This window comes from Podarcis erhardii (genome assembly GCF_964252035.2).
Source record: "Podarcis erhardii genome assembly, chromosome: 2".
NCBI classification, from domain to species: domain Eukaryota; kingdom Metazoa; phylum Chordata; class Lepidosauria; order Squamata; family Lacertidae; genus Podarcis; species Podarcis erhardii.
The window spans coordinates 67,585,025-67,599,145 of NC_138498.1; the positions used below are offsets into that span (position 1 = coordinate 67,585,025).

The following is a 14,121-nucleotide window of genomic DNA, read 5'->3' on the forward strand; positions in this document are numbered from 1 at the left end:
ACAACTGGGAAACACTGGCCTGTGAGCGCTCCACTTGGAGAACAGCCTTCACCAAAGGCATCATGGATTTTGAAGAAGCACGAATTCCGGATGAAAGAGAGAAACAAGCTAAGAGGAAGGCACATTTGGCAAATCCTCACCATGATCAACTCCCACCCAGAAACCTATGTCCCCAATGTGGAAGGATGTGTGGATCCAAAATTGGCCTCCACAATCACTTTTGGACAAACTGCTAAGACCTTACTCATGGAAGACAATCTTACTCAGGTACGAGTGTTCGCCAAAGAAGAGACCATTGAAATAAATTTGATTATGGCCCAGAAGTAAATGGAAATGAGGCTAGAGGGGACAAGTAAAACTGGCTTCTCAATGTTCCTGGAAGAAAACTGGGTATCCTCATGGCTGTAGTCATCAACAAGTAATTTATGAGCCGCTATCAACGTGAACCAAAAAACAACGGTAGTTAGTAATAGGTGACTGAAATAAGAAGAGACATGATTACGAGAAAAAGTACAAGCATATACAGCCTGTAATATGAGGAAATGTAAAGAAAAGGTGAGACTGTTAAGTAAAACTTAAACCCACTACTGATTTAGTGAATCTCAGTCTTCTCATTATTCATGAATAGTATGGTGTCAAATATGTATGACTCTTCACTACTTCAAGTCCAAAAGTTCTGAATAACCCGTTTCCAGGTTTTGTTTAAAAAAGACTCTTCCAGGAGGGCAGGAGGGAGATAATATACAATCATATGCATGTGTGTGTGTTTGTCTGTATGTGTACAAACAAAACACTAGGTACTTTTTAAGCGCAATATTAACTTTGGCACTCTTACAAAAACAAAAGTCTTTGTTTTATTGAAACTTATTACAAATACACCTGCTGTTCAAGACAGCTCTATCAACTGCTGCATTCTATGAGTTGCATTCAGATGTGTCACTCAGCTGATGGTAAGGCTTCTGTCAGCAAAACACAGAGGGAGGCAAATGTCAACAATTCTACCCCACCTCTGCAGCCCCCATGTCCTCCATAAATCTGCTTTTGAGAGACTTCAAACTTCTGGAGCAGATTTTAAAGCGGGTGGGCTGCAGTGTGGGGACACTGAAAATTGCTTCCTTCCCCATTCTACTGACCTTACCATCAGTTGAGCAACAACACTGGATACAACTAAACCTGCCACTGTTGAATACAGAATAATGCAAGTCTGTACATGCCTAATCAGAAATTAGCCCCTGAAAATTCAATGAAACTTGCTTCCAGGTAGGTTTTTGCAGAATTGCAATCTAAAGATATCTTCATTTTGCCATTTGGAAACCTTCATTTTCTGTGCTGTTAAGTTTATTATAATCTGGGTTTGGAAACCGTATGTACAGCCTGAGGATGTGGACATGAACCTTGGAAATGTCAAAGCCACCACATGAGTGCTAGAGTCCTCCCTGGCTCATTAAAAAGGCCAGTGGGGACAGGTAAATGGTCAATGCCTTCTTACAACAAGTCAGGGTTCCAGTATGTCTAAAGGAGGCAGTTGGGGTTTTTTTAAGCAAGAAAACATAGAAAATAAAAGAATGTTGCTATAATGTAATTATGAAGTAGCAATAAATCTGTATAGTCAGTTAAACTTCATTAGATTGTGAGCCAGTAGTACATCATTATCATATACAGCGTGTGTCATGGTAACTGGAGACAAAATTAGCTATCCTCAACTCATATTTATTTATATCCTGACTCATCCAAGTAAATAATATATTCTTGTAAATACTAACATAACTCAAGTTGATTATAATTTATAGAGAAATAAGCATCTGAAAGATCCATGACGTCTTATCTTGAAACTTCAAGCTAAGCTTCATGGACTCAGAAAATGGCAGCTTGAATATTCTTTTCACATGTACATCTATCCCTTGTGTGATTTTATGTTCATGTACGCACATACACATATTTTAAAATGCTCATCAATTTTTTCACTTGATGCAGAAGATGGAGGAAGCAAGTGGCATGTAAGGGTTAGAAGCTGTGCTGCACAAAAGGCTTTACAACCATGGTTCAGGAACAATATGCCTGGAAGACTCACAGATTGCCCTTCTGGTTTGGAAGCACTTTGTCAACACCAGGGCTTTGTAATCTAATCAAATGCAGCAGTATAAAATGACTAACAACTGTTTCCAAACATTTCTTAAAAGATAATTTCATTTAGCACCCTCAAAGAAAAAAAATGTATGAGTTTTCACCTGTTTCCCCAAAATGTCTGGGTTTTCCATTTCAGCTGTCAGATGACAAAGGGAAAATAACATTCCTCCCTTAAGTTTCTTGGTTTTTCCCAGGTCTTTACAAATCTGCTTCACAACAATGGTCTGGAGATTACACTGTATGTTTGTATTTTGGAAACATATGATACTGGAGGAAGAACAATCATTTGTTTCCACTGTACCAAGACTCTCCCATTTCAACCATTAAAATCTCAGAGTTGTGGCTAAGGCGATGAACCTTGCTATATCTGAGCATGCCAGTGCACTCTAGCACAAAGGATACGGAGTTCATTTTCTAAGCACTTTACCTTCTCCACCAAGTAACCAAAAACACTTGCTAACTTTTTCAACGTCTGCACGTTTTAGTGAAAACCAAGATATGCAGGTTGCACTGGTAGACAGCATCTTGAGAAACTGTAATGCAAAATGCTTTTTAAAAGTCACAATAACACCCCTTCAGAAACTGCAGCCACACGCTACTTCATGAAGTGCTGTTACATCCCTGTATTTAGCAGCAGTGTTAGCAGCAGTGAAACATGAAAAGGTCAAGGGTGGAGGTGACATACAGAGATAGCATTTAAGAGTACCTGGGAAAGACTCTTGAGTTCCTCCTTTCCGGGATAAACCAGCATTCCATAAGTATCAACAATCTAGATTCCAGGGGTTGTATCCAACCAAGGTGTTTTATTAGCACAAGGACATATGCCTGCACAATGGGGCTTCCTCTCCTCTTCCCACATACCCCCAAATCTGTTCCAGGGAGTTGGGGGGATCCTCAGAACAGATCTGAGACAGGCATATGAAGTCCTTGCACTAATGGTATGACTTTGTTCAATACAAGCCCCAACTTCCATACGTGTTGTAGAATGATGTCTTAATGCAAAGAGGGAGGGCATCAGATCTACCAAGTCCCCACATATCCATCTACATCTCTGTTGAGATCAGGCATTCAAAGACAGGCATACATAGGCAAACTCGGCCCTCCAGATGTTTCGGGACTACAACTCCCATCATCCCTGACCACTGGTCCTGTTAGCTAGGGATGATGGGAGCTGTAGTCCCAAAACATCTGTAGGGCTGAGTTTGCCTATGCCTGCTCTCTAAGAAGATGCATCCCCCCATCTGTTATTTTGAGTTAGGCATGATCATACCAGGAAATGAATGACTGGTTACAGGATCAACCCCGCTCTGCTAATATCCAAAGGCTATGCTGTTCTACACTTTTGTACAGAATGCTCACAACACTGGTTTTTTTACCTGTGTCATTGCAACAGCTTGGCAAGCAGCTCCAAGTTGTTACCAACAACATAGCAGTGCAATTATGTGCTGCAATGCTAGGAGCCCCACCACTGTTAGGTACCTATGTATCAAAAAGCGGCCTAAGCTTTTATAGAAATATGAAGTAATATAATATAGCCACCAGTGCTTATAGTGCATTTCCTTATTTTATCTGACCAACTGACTCAAGTCAAACTTGGAGTTCCACAACACCTGAAAGATGAGAAGCTTCTACTTAGCAACAAACTATATGTTTCCAGTTTATCATCAAACTGTGGTTTTGCCATTACAGTGGTACCTCAGGTTACACACAGTTCTGCTTACAAACGCTTCGGGTTACGAACTCCACAAACCCGGAAGTAGGTGCCCCGGGTTGCGAACTTTGACCCGGGATACGAACGCGATCCACTTCCGGGGTCGCAGGAGGCCTATGTAGGTAATGTGTGCCTCGGGTTAAGAACGGACTTCCGGAATGAATTAAGTTCATAACCCAAGGTACCACTGTATCCATAAGTGGTAGGGAAAGATGGGAGTCTGAAAGCTAGTGTGTGCTCATGTAATGGTTTGCCATTACATCTGAATGCATTCACTTTCTTGCAGGTTTTATACTGCTTCCAAAACCTGCAAACCCTATCTGACCAGAGAAGATATCAGAACTAAATAAAGTACTGTATTATTATTCTTACCATAAGATACCAGGGCAGGTTACAACATTAAAACACAGTATTAAAAACGGCTTAAAGCAACTTACAATCACAAAAATAAGGTGTTAAAGCCACCCTGATACTTTCATACTACTGAACTCCAAAGAAACAGGCAGAAAAGGGGGATGCGAGAGGTGAGCCAGGTAAAATCTGTAAGCAGGGGTGGCAAGCCTGTGGTCCTCCAGATGTTACTGAACTAAAATTCCCTGCATCTGTGATTGCTGGCCATGCTGGTTGTGGCTGATCACAACAATAATCACAATAATAACTTATACCCCAGCCACTCTGGGCAGCTTCCAACAAAATATTAAAAATACAATAAAACATCAGACATTAAAAACTTCCCAAAACATCAAGAAGGTTAAAGGCTAGCCATCCCACCTTAAAGTCTTTTCAGCCAGTGCAGAAGCCAAGGCAGCTACAACTACAGTGTAGTCATATGGACCCGACAATTTGCAGTTCACAGCACTCAGCTGAAACCGACATGAAAAAGTTGAGCTGGACTCATGCACCTTACATATAATTTAGCTGAACTGCTGATGAACATTACTCTTATAGCCTACTGCCACAATAACGCCCTACCATAGCCTTACCCAACATGGTGCATAGGGAAGCCTTATACGTTAACTTGCACTGACTGAGGCTGAGGGAATTTATGGCCAAAAACCAAAATTTGAGGAAGGCTGTTCTATAACTAGGTCTCCCTGAGACCCTAACAAAATTATTTCTCGTTGTGTTTCAAAGTTATTGTTCTCACCATGACAATGAATAGTTCAGCTTTACAAACAAGCCCACAAAATTTACTAGCCTACAAGAAATTTTATTAGCGTGATGGGGGCTGGCAGAGGAGGCACAGAGAACTCCATCCCTCCAGTAGCAACCCACTGGACTAGGAATTTATGTTCTGGAAGGTTTTGTTGCTTGTTGCTGAGGACAGATGGAATACCTGATCCACCCTCCATCTACATGGAACTCCTGGTTGCCCAGGGCTACCAGGCAAGTGCTTAAATACAAGGTTGGCATAGTTCACCATAGGTCACTCTCAGACAGATAATACTAGAGTTCATTCTTCTTTGTCAAAGTCACAAATGTAACAGGTTATAGCACTGTGTACAAGTTAGAGAAAGATATGCCTTATAAAATAATTAGACTCGACATAAGCAACAAGCTTATTTTTCTTGATCTAACTAAACTCAACAAGATTGATTTTTTAAAAAAATAACAGCGGTGGTTTAGGGTTAAGTATCACATTATCATTGCTTAACATATTCTTTGAACTTTGACAAACAGAGTTGATCAAAGATATTACATATGGATGAGTAATCCTGTCAAACTAAATCAACAGGCACTTTTAAATTTTTACTCGTTCTCGTCTCTCGTTGTAATTATATATTGAAAACCAATAACAGAACATTAAAAGAACTTTCACAAAGTGAATTTTGAACCACCACCCACATTCTAATACTCATTAGCTGCATGGACTAAATGCCATCTATTAAATATACAAACTCAGGTAGGTGAAATATATTTGAGGAAGAGTTTATGACAGAAAGTGAAGCATCCCACCCCCACTCTGATTTCTGTGAAATGAACCATGGAATCCCATTTTAAAAGATAAAAAGCTTAACAACAGGTGGGTTGTTTTCTTCCCAAATCTGTATGCACAATGCTTTACGGTAAGGGAAGACAGAATGATTCAGTATCTTGCTCAACAAGTCTAAAAAGGAGGAAATTCTAAACATGCACATTACAAAATACTAACTATAACTGTGCAACCAAAGTGTAGAATTGGAGTGCACAGAGGTGGGGGAAGAAAGAAACTATCATTCTTCAACACAGTTAACAGCGACGTCACACCAAAAGAATCTACTATGAAATCAGTCAAGTAGTATTCAGTATGGAGCTGTCACATGAATCAACCACCATGCAGTACCTGGATCATTCTTGATCAAGTAGGTTAGAAAGATTTAAGTTATCAACTTGACTAAACTCTACTTAGCTTAGGATAAATGTTTCTCAGTGTTATTCATTACTTGCTGCTGTGCAATTTCACCCAGTTAATAAAAACTGCTTCAAGCTCATAAAAATCAAAGGTTATGTTTGTTCAAATGTTACAAGTTTAAAATTAACTTGAAAGACTGTAATTTAGCCCAGAAAAGACAAGTATACTCCGATGAGAGGGCTGCAAGCAGCAATTACATCTTCAGGCAGACAGTACCTCACTCTAAAAATCGACACACTAGAGGAATTCTTATATAGCTCTTGTGGTATGTGGCACTATTTCCATGATGAATTATTTCTAAACTCCTCTGTATGTGAGCTACTCCATTGGAAGCAGAAGGGATAAAATGAAAGATACAAAATCCTCTTGACTATATATAGCAACAGAGCTACATAAGCTGGTTGGTTGGAGCCCCAAACTACTCCTTACCTTCCTGTGGCAAGCATAATCTTTTCTTTCACTGGTTTTTTCCCCTCCACACTGAGAAGTTCTACTCAACTCTGTATTATTAAAACCAAGCATCACCTTGAGCAACAAGTTTTACAAACCCTGTGTTTAATGGATATAATCACAGGGATGTATGAACAGGATTGCAGCCTCAAGGAATTAAGATATATCAACAGTAGCAACTTTTAGTCAGAATTCATACAGGAATTATGCCAAGCAGAGGGGAATGAGAAGATAAAAGCATTCCCTTAAGCCTAAAAACAGAGGGGGAAAATAAGCAACAAGCACACAAACAGAAGTTTTTGCCCCTTTCTTAAATCATCTTTACATGAAACATTGCCAACTCCCATGCAAGCTGGCCCATGAAATGAGAAAATTACAATGAGATCCTTCAGCAGGTATCCCATCTTCAGAGTTTAGGCGGGTAGCAACCAGTGATGGGTTGTTTTTTCTGTGAAGGCAGCCATATTGTAGAACCTTCTTCTCAGCATATTTGCCTGGTGGTCAGTTATCTTTTTAGACAGCAGACAGACTGCCCTGTTCTGCCATGTTTTTGATTATATTTAAGATCCCTTTATTAGGTTTTTTTATGTGCTCTGTTTGTTGCCTTTACTGGCATTTAATTTTGATATGGAATTTTATTGTTTTTATGATAATCTGCATAAGCCACTTTAAGATAATTTATATTAAAAGGAGGGATATATCCTATAAACAAATATAGGGGCTCCTGGTGGGGACAACAATTGACAAACACTTAACTAACTGCCATAACCTGCAAGCTAGTTGGGGTAGGAAGTTTTTGTTAGGCATTTGTATAGAGCTGAGCACAAGAGTATGTGAACCAACGTCTTGATAAATAATGCTGATAATGCAAGAGAGCCAAAGGAAACTGGAATCAGCAATCCCAAGTCTCTAATCTATCACACTGGAGAAAGTTTAGATGAGGTGGATGTATCTAAAGTGGTCCCTGCTCTGCTCACTGAAAGTCCAAGCGGGCAGTATCCACACCAGCAGTAGCCAGCATAAAGCTCTAAAACAGCTTTCAAGGGTGGGAAGGGGGCAGAGCTGGGAAAACCAAGGATCTGTTGGGTCTCAAGACAGACAAGCAAGCTGCAAATTGCAGTGCCGGGGGGCAGGGAAATAATCTGGGTCCATTTGCTGGTGTATGAAAACAACCTACTTTTGGGGGGCTGGTGCACTTGGGGAGGCTGAGAATGACACAGTGACTACACCATCAGTTAAGCCCAGTTGTTGCGAAATATGTAACAGACAGTGTCAATTCAGATATCGAACTTTGCAACAAATATTAAACACATGGGAGGATAATGGGTATACTGAGATCATTTCTCAATCAATATATTTTCAGCTTCATGGTTTCTGTGAACTTATCGAAGAATCCAGTAATGTACGTCAGATGCTCTGTGTGGTTTCAAGGTCAGAGTAGGTCTAAAAATAAGCAAGCCTTTTAAAGCCAAGATTGATGTACATGAAAGCACTGTTGTCTTCACTTAGAACTGACGTTATTCATTGAATAAATGTTACCTACATTCTGCCCTGAAGTTAGCATAGGGTTCTTTTTATACAACAGCAAAGAGCCATTCTGAGCTATCTTAAACAGTGTTACAGGCACTGCTTTCTGAAAAGTGACCCAAATCCCAATCACATGTCTTCTGAAAACTTTTTTTATGAAGCTTCCGGCACACTGGTACGCATTGTGTCTTGGATTTCAGAGTGTTATTTTTGGAGGGGCAATTCTTTTCCCTAACTGTGATTCAGCATTCCTATTATAGGTAGGATGAGGAACTTAGCCCTCCAAATGTTGCTGGATTCCAGATCCCATAAACTCTAGTCGTTGTCTAGTGGCAGAGGCTGATGGGAGTTGGAGTCCAACTACATCTGGACAGCTATAGGTACTGCAACGCTGCTATATGCCAAGAGCAGACAACAGCATCATACCTTCAGTTACAACATATTTGCAAACCTGTAAATACAAACTAAGACAGGAACAGAAATCAAACCTGTGATATACATTATCCAATATTACCTAAGAGATGTCAAAGTAAATTATTAAATTTGAAAACACTCACAGTAACCCACTATCAATGTAACTGTGTGTACAGAAACGGTAAATGCTCTGTTTCACACATTCCTCTGCTCAATTACTATGAAACCAAGGCTTCTCTCTCTTGTGATAGATAACACAGCAACTGTCTTGTAATGTTTTCACTGCAGAGAAGTATCTGTAAATCACAATTATTAAAGCACCAACATATTTTGATGGATTAAAACACTGTATATAGTCTCTTTAAATATCAACATTCACAATGAACACTGTAACCACCAAAAGTTCACAAAGTGTCATTACATATATGGAAGTTTATTTAGCAAATGTTCTCTTCACAGAGGTCTCTAAAAGTATGCTTTGCTTCTGACTCTACAGAAGTTTCCGCTGGGTGTTTCACAAAGTAGTGCAAGGTGCTGATAGCAGGAAGAATTCAAGGCATACTTCTTTTGCCCTTTCTAACATTGATTAAAATACAATTCCTGAAAGTGAGCGTTCTTGAGAATTACATTAACAATATCATGTTTTGAGAAGCATTACACAAGAGCTGCACTTTTAGGCGGAGTTAGCATGTTTGTTGCTCCCTGCCCACAAGCAAGGGTGGTGCAAAATATTATGTGACTGCCCATCCCACATTTTTTTACTGGCAGTTTTGAGACTTACTATGGCTGTTGTGCTTGAAACAAGTTAATTTAAAGGAATGCCATGGTCTCAAAATGGTACCTGGTACATGTAGTAACCCCCCGCCCCACCAACCCTACCCTAGCTGAAATACCAAGTTTTTACTTCCTGCATGAAGTTCCTTTTCCTCCACCACTTCACTAAGACTTGGTGAGGGGGTGGGGGGAGTAGAATAGTTTAGATAGCCTAGCTATTTCTAAAAATGGGAATAGGCACTGCCACTCTTCTAAATGCCAATGGAAGTTCAGAGGTTGCTCCAAATCAGCAAGGGCAGGCTCTGACAGTCATGCGCTTCCACCGAAGGTTGAATATGAGTTGTTCACAGATAAGATCTGCAAGTATTACAGCTTAAGAGTGTGGTGCTGGGAAAGGAAGAAAGAGATCCTCCGAAGGAAAAGGAAAAACCGAAAGCATATGGGCCCTAGTAGAGACGTTAAGTTCGATGGGGAGTCAAAGGGCCAAGATCTCCAAGAAGCAGCAAAAAGATCACTCTTGTGGGGAGAGTCAGCTACAAAGAGGTCGAAATCCCACTGGAAGGGAAAGACCAGGTCGTGAGCACGGGCAGGTACATGTATCAGTTGCAGCCAAGTGAAACGTAAGAAGTTTCGGCGAGAACGACAAACTGCAAAAGAGGGCGAGGAGGAGGGGAGAGCAGGCGCAGGGGGCAGCACGGGAGGGATCCTGAGTAGGACCGGGGTCGGGGAGGATGGGCAGGAGGGCTAGCCGGCGAGACCCTAATTCGGGGTGGGAGCAAAGGTGGACGTTACAGAAAACGTGGCTGGGCAGACGGAGGATAATGGGAAGGGAACTGGATCAACGGGACGCGATCGAGGAGTAAGGGCGTAGTAAGAGTTTAGTAAGAGTTTAGTAAGAGTGGGGGCGCGCGGGCTGAGGGGCAGCCAGACAAGACACACAGATGTTCTCCCCCCCCCCCCGACACCCCATAATACTCACGCCTTGTCCACCAGCTCCCGGACTTTCCACATATTGAGCATCTTGGCCGTCGTCGTCGTCGTCGTCGTCGTGGTGGCGGCGCGGAGAGCTTCCCCTCCCGGCCTAGGCCCCTACTAGCGCGTCCCCGGTCTCCTCCTCCTCCGCCTCCTCCGCCAGGAGTCCGGCTAGCTGCTTCTCCGCCGCGGCAGCGCCAGGCCCGTCTCGCCTCGCAGCACCACCTCAGCTTCGCCAACGGCACAGAGACGGCGAGAGAGAGAGAGAGAAGCGATCGGTCCTGCCCCCCGGAAACCGGCAGCGCTGGGCCGCAAGGCCTGCTGGGACAAGAAGTCCGGTCGAAAGGCGGACGGGAACGCCGGGCCTCGTTGAGAGAGAGGCGGGGGGGGGCGCGCAGAGGGATTCCGCCGCGCAGCATGCTGGGAGATGTAGTAGATAGAGGGCGATCCCCTCCGCATGGCTTGCTGGGAATTGAAGTTGTTTCTTTTTGGGATCTTGCTCTAGACTTCAGTTGGATTTTTTGGAAGAGGAGAAGAAACGGTGGAGGAGGCTTCTGCAGAGAAGAAGTTGAGCTTCTTTAGGCCAGTGTTTGTCCTGTACAAACCAGTGCGAGAAAAAAGGAGAATAATCTTTAATAATAAGAATAAGAATAGTTAATTATGTGAAGTTCTCTGCTGCAGTCATGCTAGCTAGAACCTTAATTCTAAAAACTCATGTACAGTAGTACCTCGGGTTAAGTACTTAATTCGTTCTGGAGGTCCGTACTTAACCTGAAACTGTTCTTAACCTGAAGCACCACTTTAGCTAATGGGGCCTCCTGCTGCTGCCGCGCCGCCGAAGCACGATTTCTGTTCTCATCCTGAAGCAAAGTTCTTAACCTGAAGCACTATTTCTGGGTTAGCGGAGTCTGTAACCTGAAGCATATGTAACCTGAAGTGTATGTAACTCGAGGTACCACTGTATTGTCTCTATTGAGGCATAAAACTGCAGCAACCACAATGATGACAATCTAGAAAAACCAGGAGTTGTCCAACAAATGTAAGAAGAGCTGGATCAGGCCAGTGGCATACTGAGTCCAGCATTCTGTTCTCAAACAGTGGGCATCCAGATACCTGCAGGAAACTTGCAATAGGATGGGAGCACAAGACCACTCTGTCTTTCACTGCTTTCCAGCAACTGATATTCAGAAGCATTGCCACCTCCAACTGGAGGCAGAGTATAACCATCATGGATAGTAGCCATGTATAGCCTTATCCTCCATTTCTAACCCTCTTTTGCAGCCCTCCAAGCTGGTGGCCATCACTGGCTCCTCTGGGAATGAGTTCCATAGTTTAGTTATGTGCTGCATGTGTAATAGTTGTGGTGCATGGGGATTATTTCTCTCATCATTGCAGGTGCTCACAAACCATCCATAGCTGGGAAATGGTACCATGTATGCAGTCCATATATTGCTGATTCTATATAAGCAGATAACCTGCTTATAAATTGGCCAAGCCAGGTAGGGTGTTTTTTGTGAGTGAGGATCTCTACTAAAGATTGAGCTAGAGAAGGTTCAAAACATTATATGAAATGTAATCACTTCAGCAACCAGTCACCTCCCATATCTTTGGCAATGGAGATGTGACAGGCACGTTTCTGAAGTTGTATTTAAAGACTGATGGCACTTCAGGGAACATATTTGAAGAGGTTCCCTATTTGTGCCTTTTATAGGAAATTTTCAGCTTAATTTTTTTTTTATTTTAGTAAGCAGAGTATCAGCCTAAAACGTTTCATTTATTGTGTTTTCACTATTTCTCTAAGCTATTTCAGTTGGCCTTTCCCTGTTCTTCATCATTTTGTCTGGATTGATACCAAGAAAAAAGAAGAATGTGAAAATCTACTTGAGGTAGTCATAACGCTATCAAGGAAATGATGTTCACAGCTGCAATGCATATATTAGAGAGCTGTGTTGGTATTTACAATGGCACTAATACAGCTAGTTTGTAACACTGAAACTATCTTTGTTCCCAAAGGATTCACACTTCTCATGTTGGATTTCAATAATGCCAGATGAGTCAAGTTTCAGAATGCCCCCAACTAATCAGTGTTAAACTGAGAATACAAATATTTATGGGATTCAGAGCAACTATTTATTCCTTTTCAAAGTACATAGGGTTAGCATCTATTATTTCATTTCACACCAGATGTGAACTGGGAGCAATTCAGGGGAAATAGAGGTAGGTAAATAAAACTTGATATAAAAGGGGGGGGGGTTGTCCTCCTCCATTCCTTCTGTAGTCTCTTTCTGTCAACATTTAAATTGCACTTCCATAACTTTGGTGAACTGTGACTTTATTTTGGGAGTCGTTTAAACATTTCCCCTTGTCTTGACTATCAGATGAGAAACGTGATGGTCACAAAGATAACCACAAATCAGAATCCTGGTCCTTAAAGCTAAAGCTTAACATTGATTGGTTCAAGCAATGCAAGGAGGAGGAGGAAGAAGAGGGTGAAATTGATGTTGGCACATGTTAGAGATGGGTGGAAGGGAGAAAGGAACTGTATGGATTTGCTGAACTTCAAAAGGCACTAGGCTATTCAAGAAACGGTTTCAAGAAAATCTAAATAAGCGAGTTCCAGAAGAAAACCAGAGATTAAAACCTGGGCATTGTCAGGATCATATATGCTGTACATGCACAACCTCCTTTTCTTCTCATGAAATCGCAGACAAATGGAAGGGAAGGCTATGGGGACTCAGGCATTAAAACTATTTCAAGAGAATATTGGCTCATCCTACTTGACAACAACACATTGCATGATTTGTCTTCAGCTATTACACAGCTATTCAGGAGTACTAAGCAGTTTTTATAACTACTCTCTTATGATATAATGAACAGTGCAGAGTTCATACTCATAAATCCTTTCTCTACCTAAGTTTCTCATCCAAACATGACTTCATCTTTTTATGCCTCATATTATTCCTCAAACTTTTTCAAAGGAGAACCAGGGAGTCATCATGAAAACCAGGGAGTCATCATGAAAACTGGATCTCTTTGTATATTTCCCGGTTTAATGTATGGGATTTCACCTGCTAGAGTTGCATAAGCGTGTGTTCATAGAGTTGATTTTGAGATTTCCCCCTCCCCCTCATGCTCTGTTTCATTCATGATAATTGCTGATCATGATGTGCCTTAACTACTTCATCCCACATAACAGCCCTCCTGACACTCATACTGAGCACACTGAAGGCTAAGGAATATATTGCAACATCACTGAATGTTCAGGTCTTGGCTTGCGTATCTGGTCTCCGAAGCTCTCACCGTTCTTTAAAATAATTAAGGATGGGTGTGGTGGGAAAGAAGTTTGGATAGGTTTTACTAGGTACCTTGGAAGGTAACGACTGGGTTAGTAATGATGAAAAACTGCATTGTACCTTATAAAACAGAATAAAATAAAATCAATTAGAATGCAGCCCAAACTGCACATTTCTGCTGATTTAACCCTAATATTCAAGTCAGCAAAAACAGATAGTATCTCAACTCCCCCCCCCAAATGCTCAGCCTTTGACTGAAAAGGAACCCCATAACTAGATGGGAGCTGTCCAGATGTGGTTTAAGGATAGTGTTTCAAAGAAGGCACCTTTGGTCAATCTTAGAGTTTGCAATGAGGCATGGAGGGAGAGGAGGCATTCTCTAAAAAGTGTGTTGCGTGTAGATCCTAACCTCATCATTACAGGTGATTAAGGAAATATAGCAATACAAACATTTGGAATAA

General features: G+C 41.6%; 1 protein-coding gene across 1 annotated transcript in view; it reads right to left on the bottom strand.

The window, feature by feature from the left end:
* The window catches only part of CLINT1 (clathrin interactor 1), a 69,896-nt gene extending 59,226 nt beyond the window's left edge, over positions 1-10,670 (bottom strand). Inside the window, exon 1 of the mRNA XM_081851522.1 lies at positions 10,375-10,670. Coding sequence (XP_081707648.1) covers positions 10,375-10,415 — 41 coding nt within the window. The 5' untranslated portion in view covers positions 10,416-10,670. The remainder of the gene's footprint in view (positions 1-10,374) is intronic.
* Positions 10,671-14,121: the final 3,451 nt, after the last annotated feature.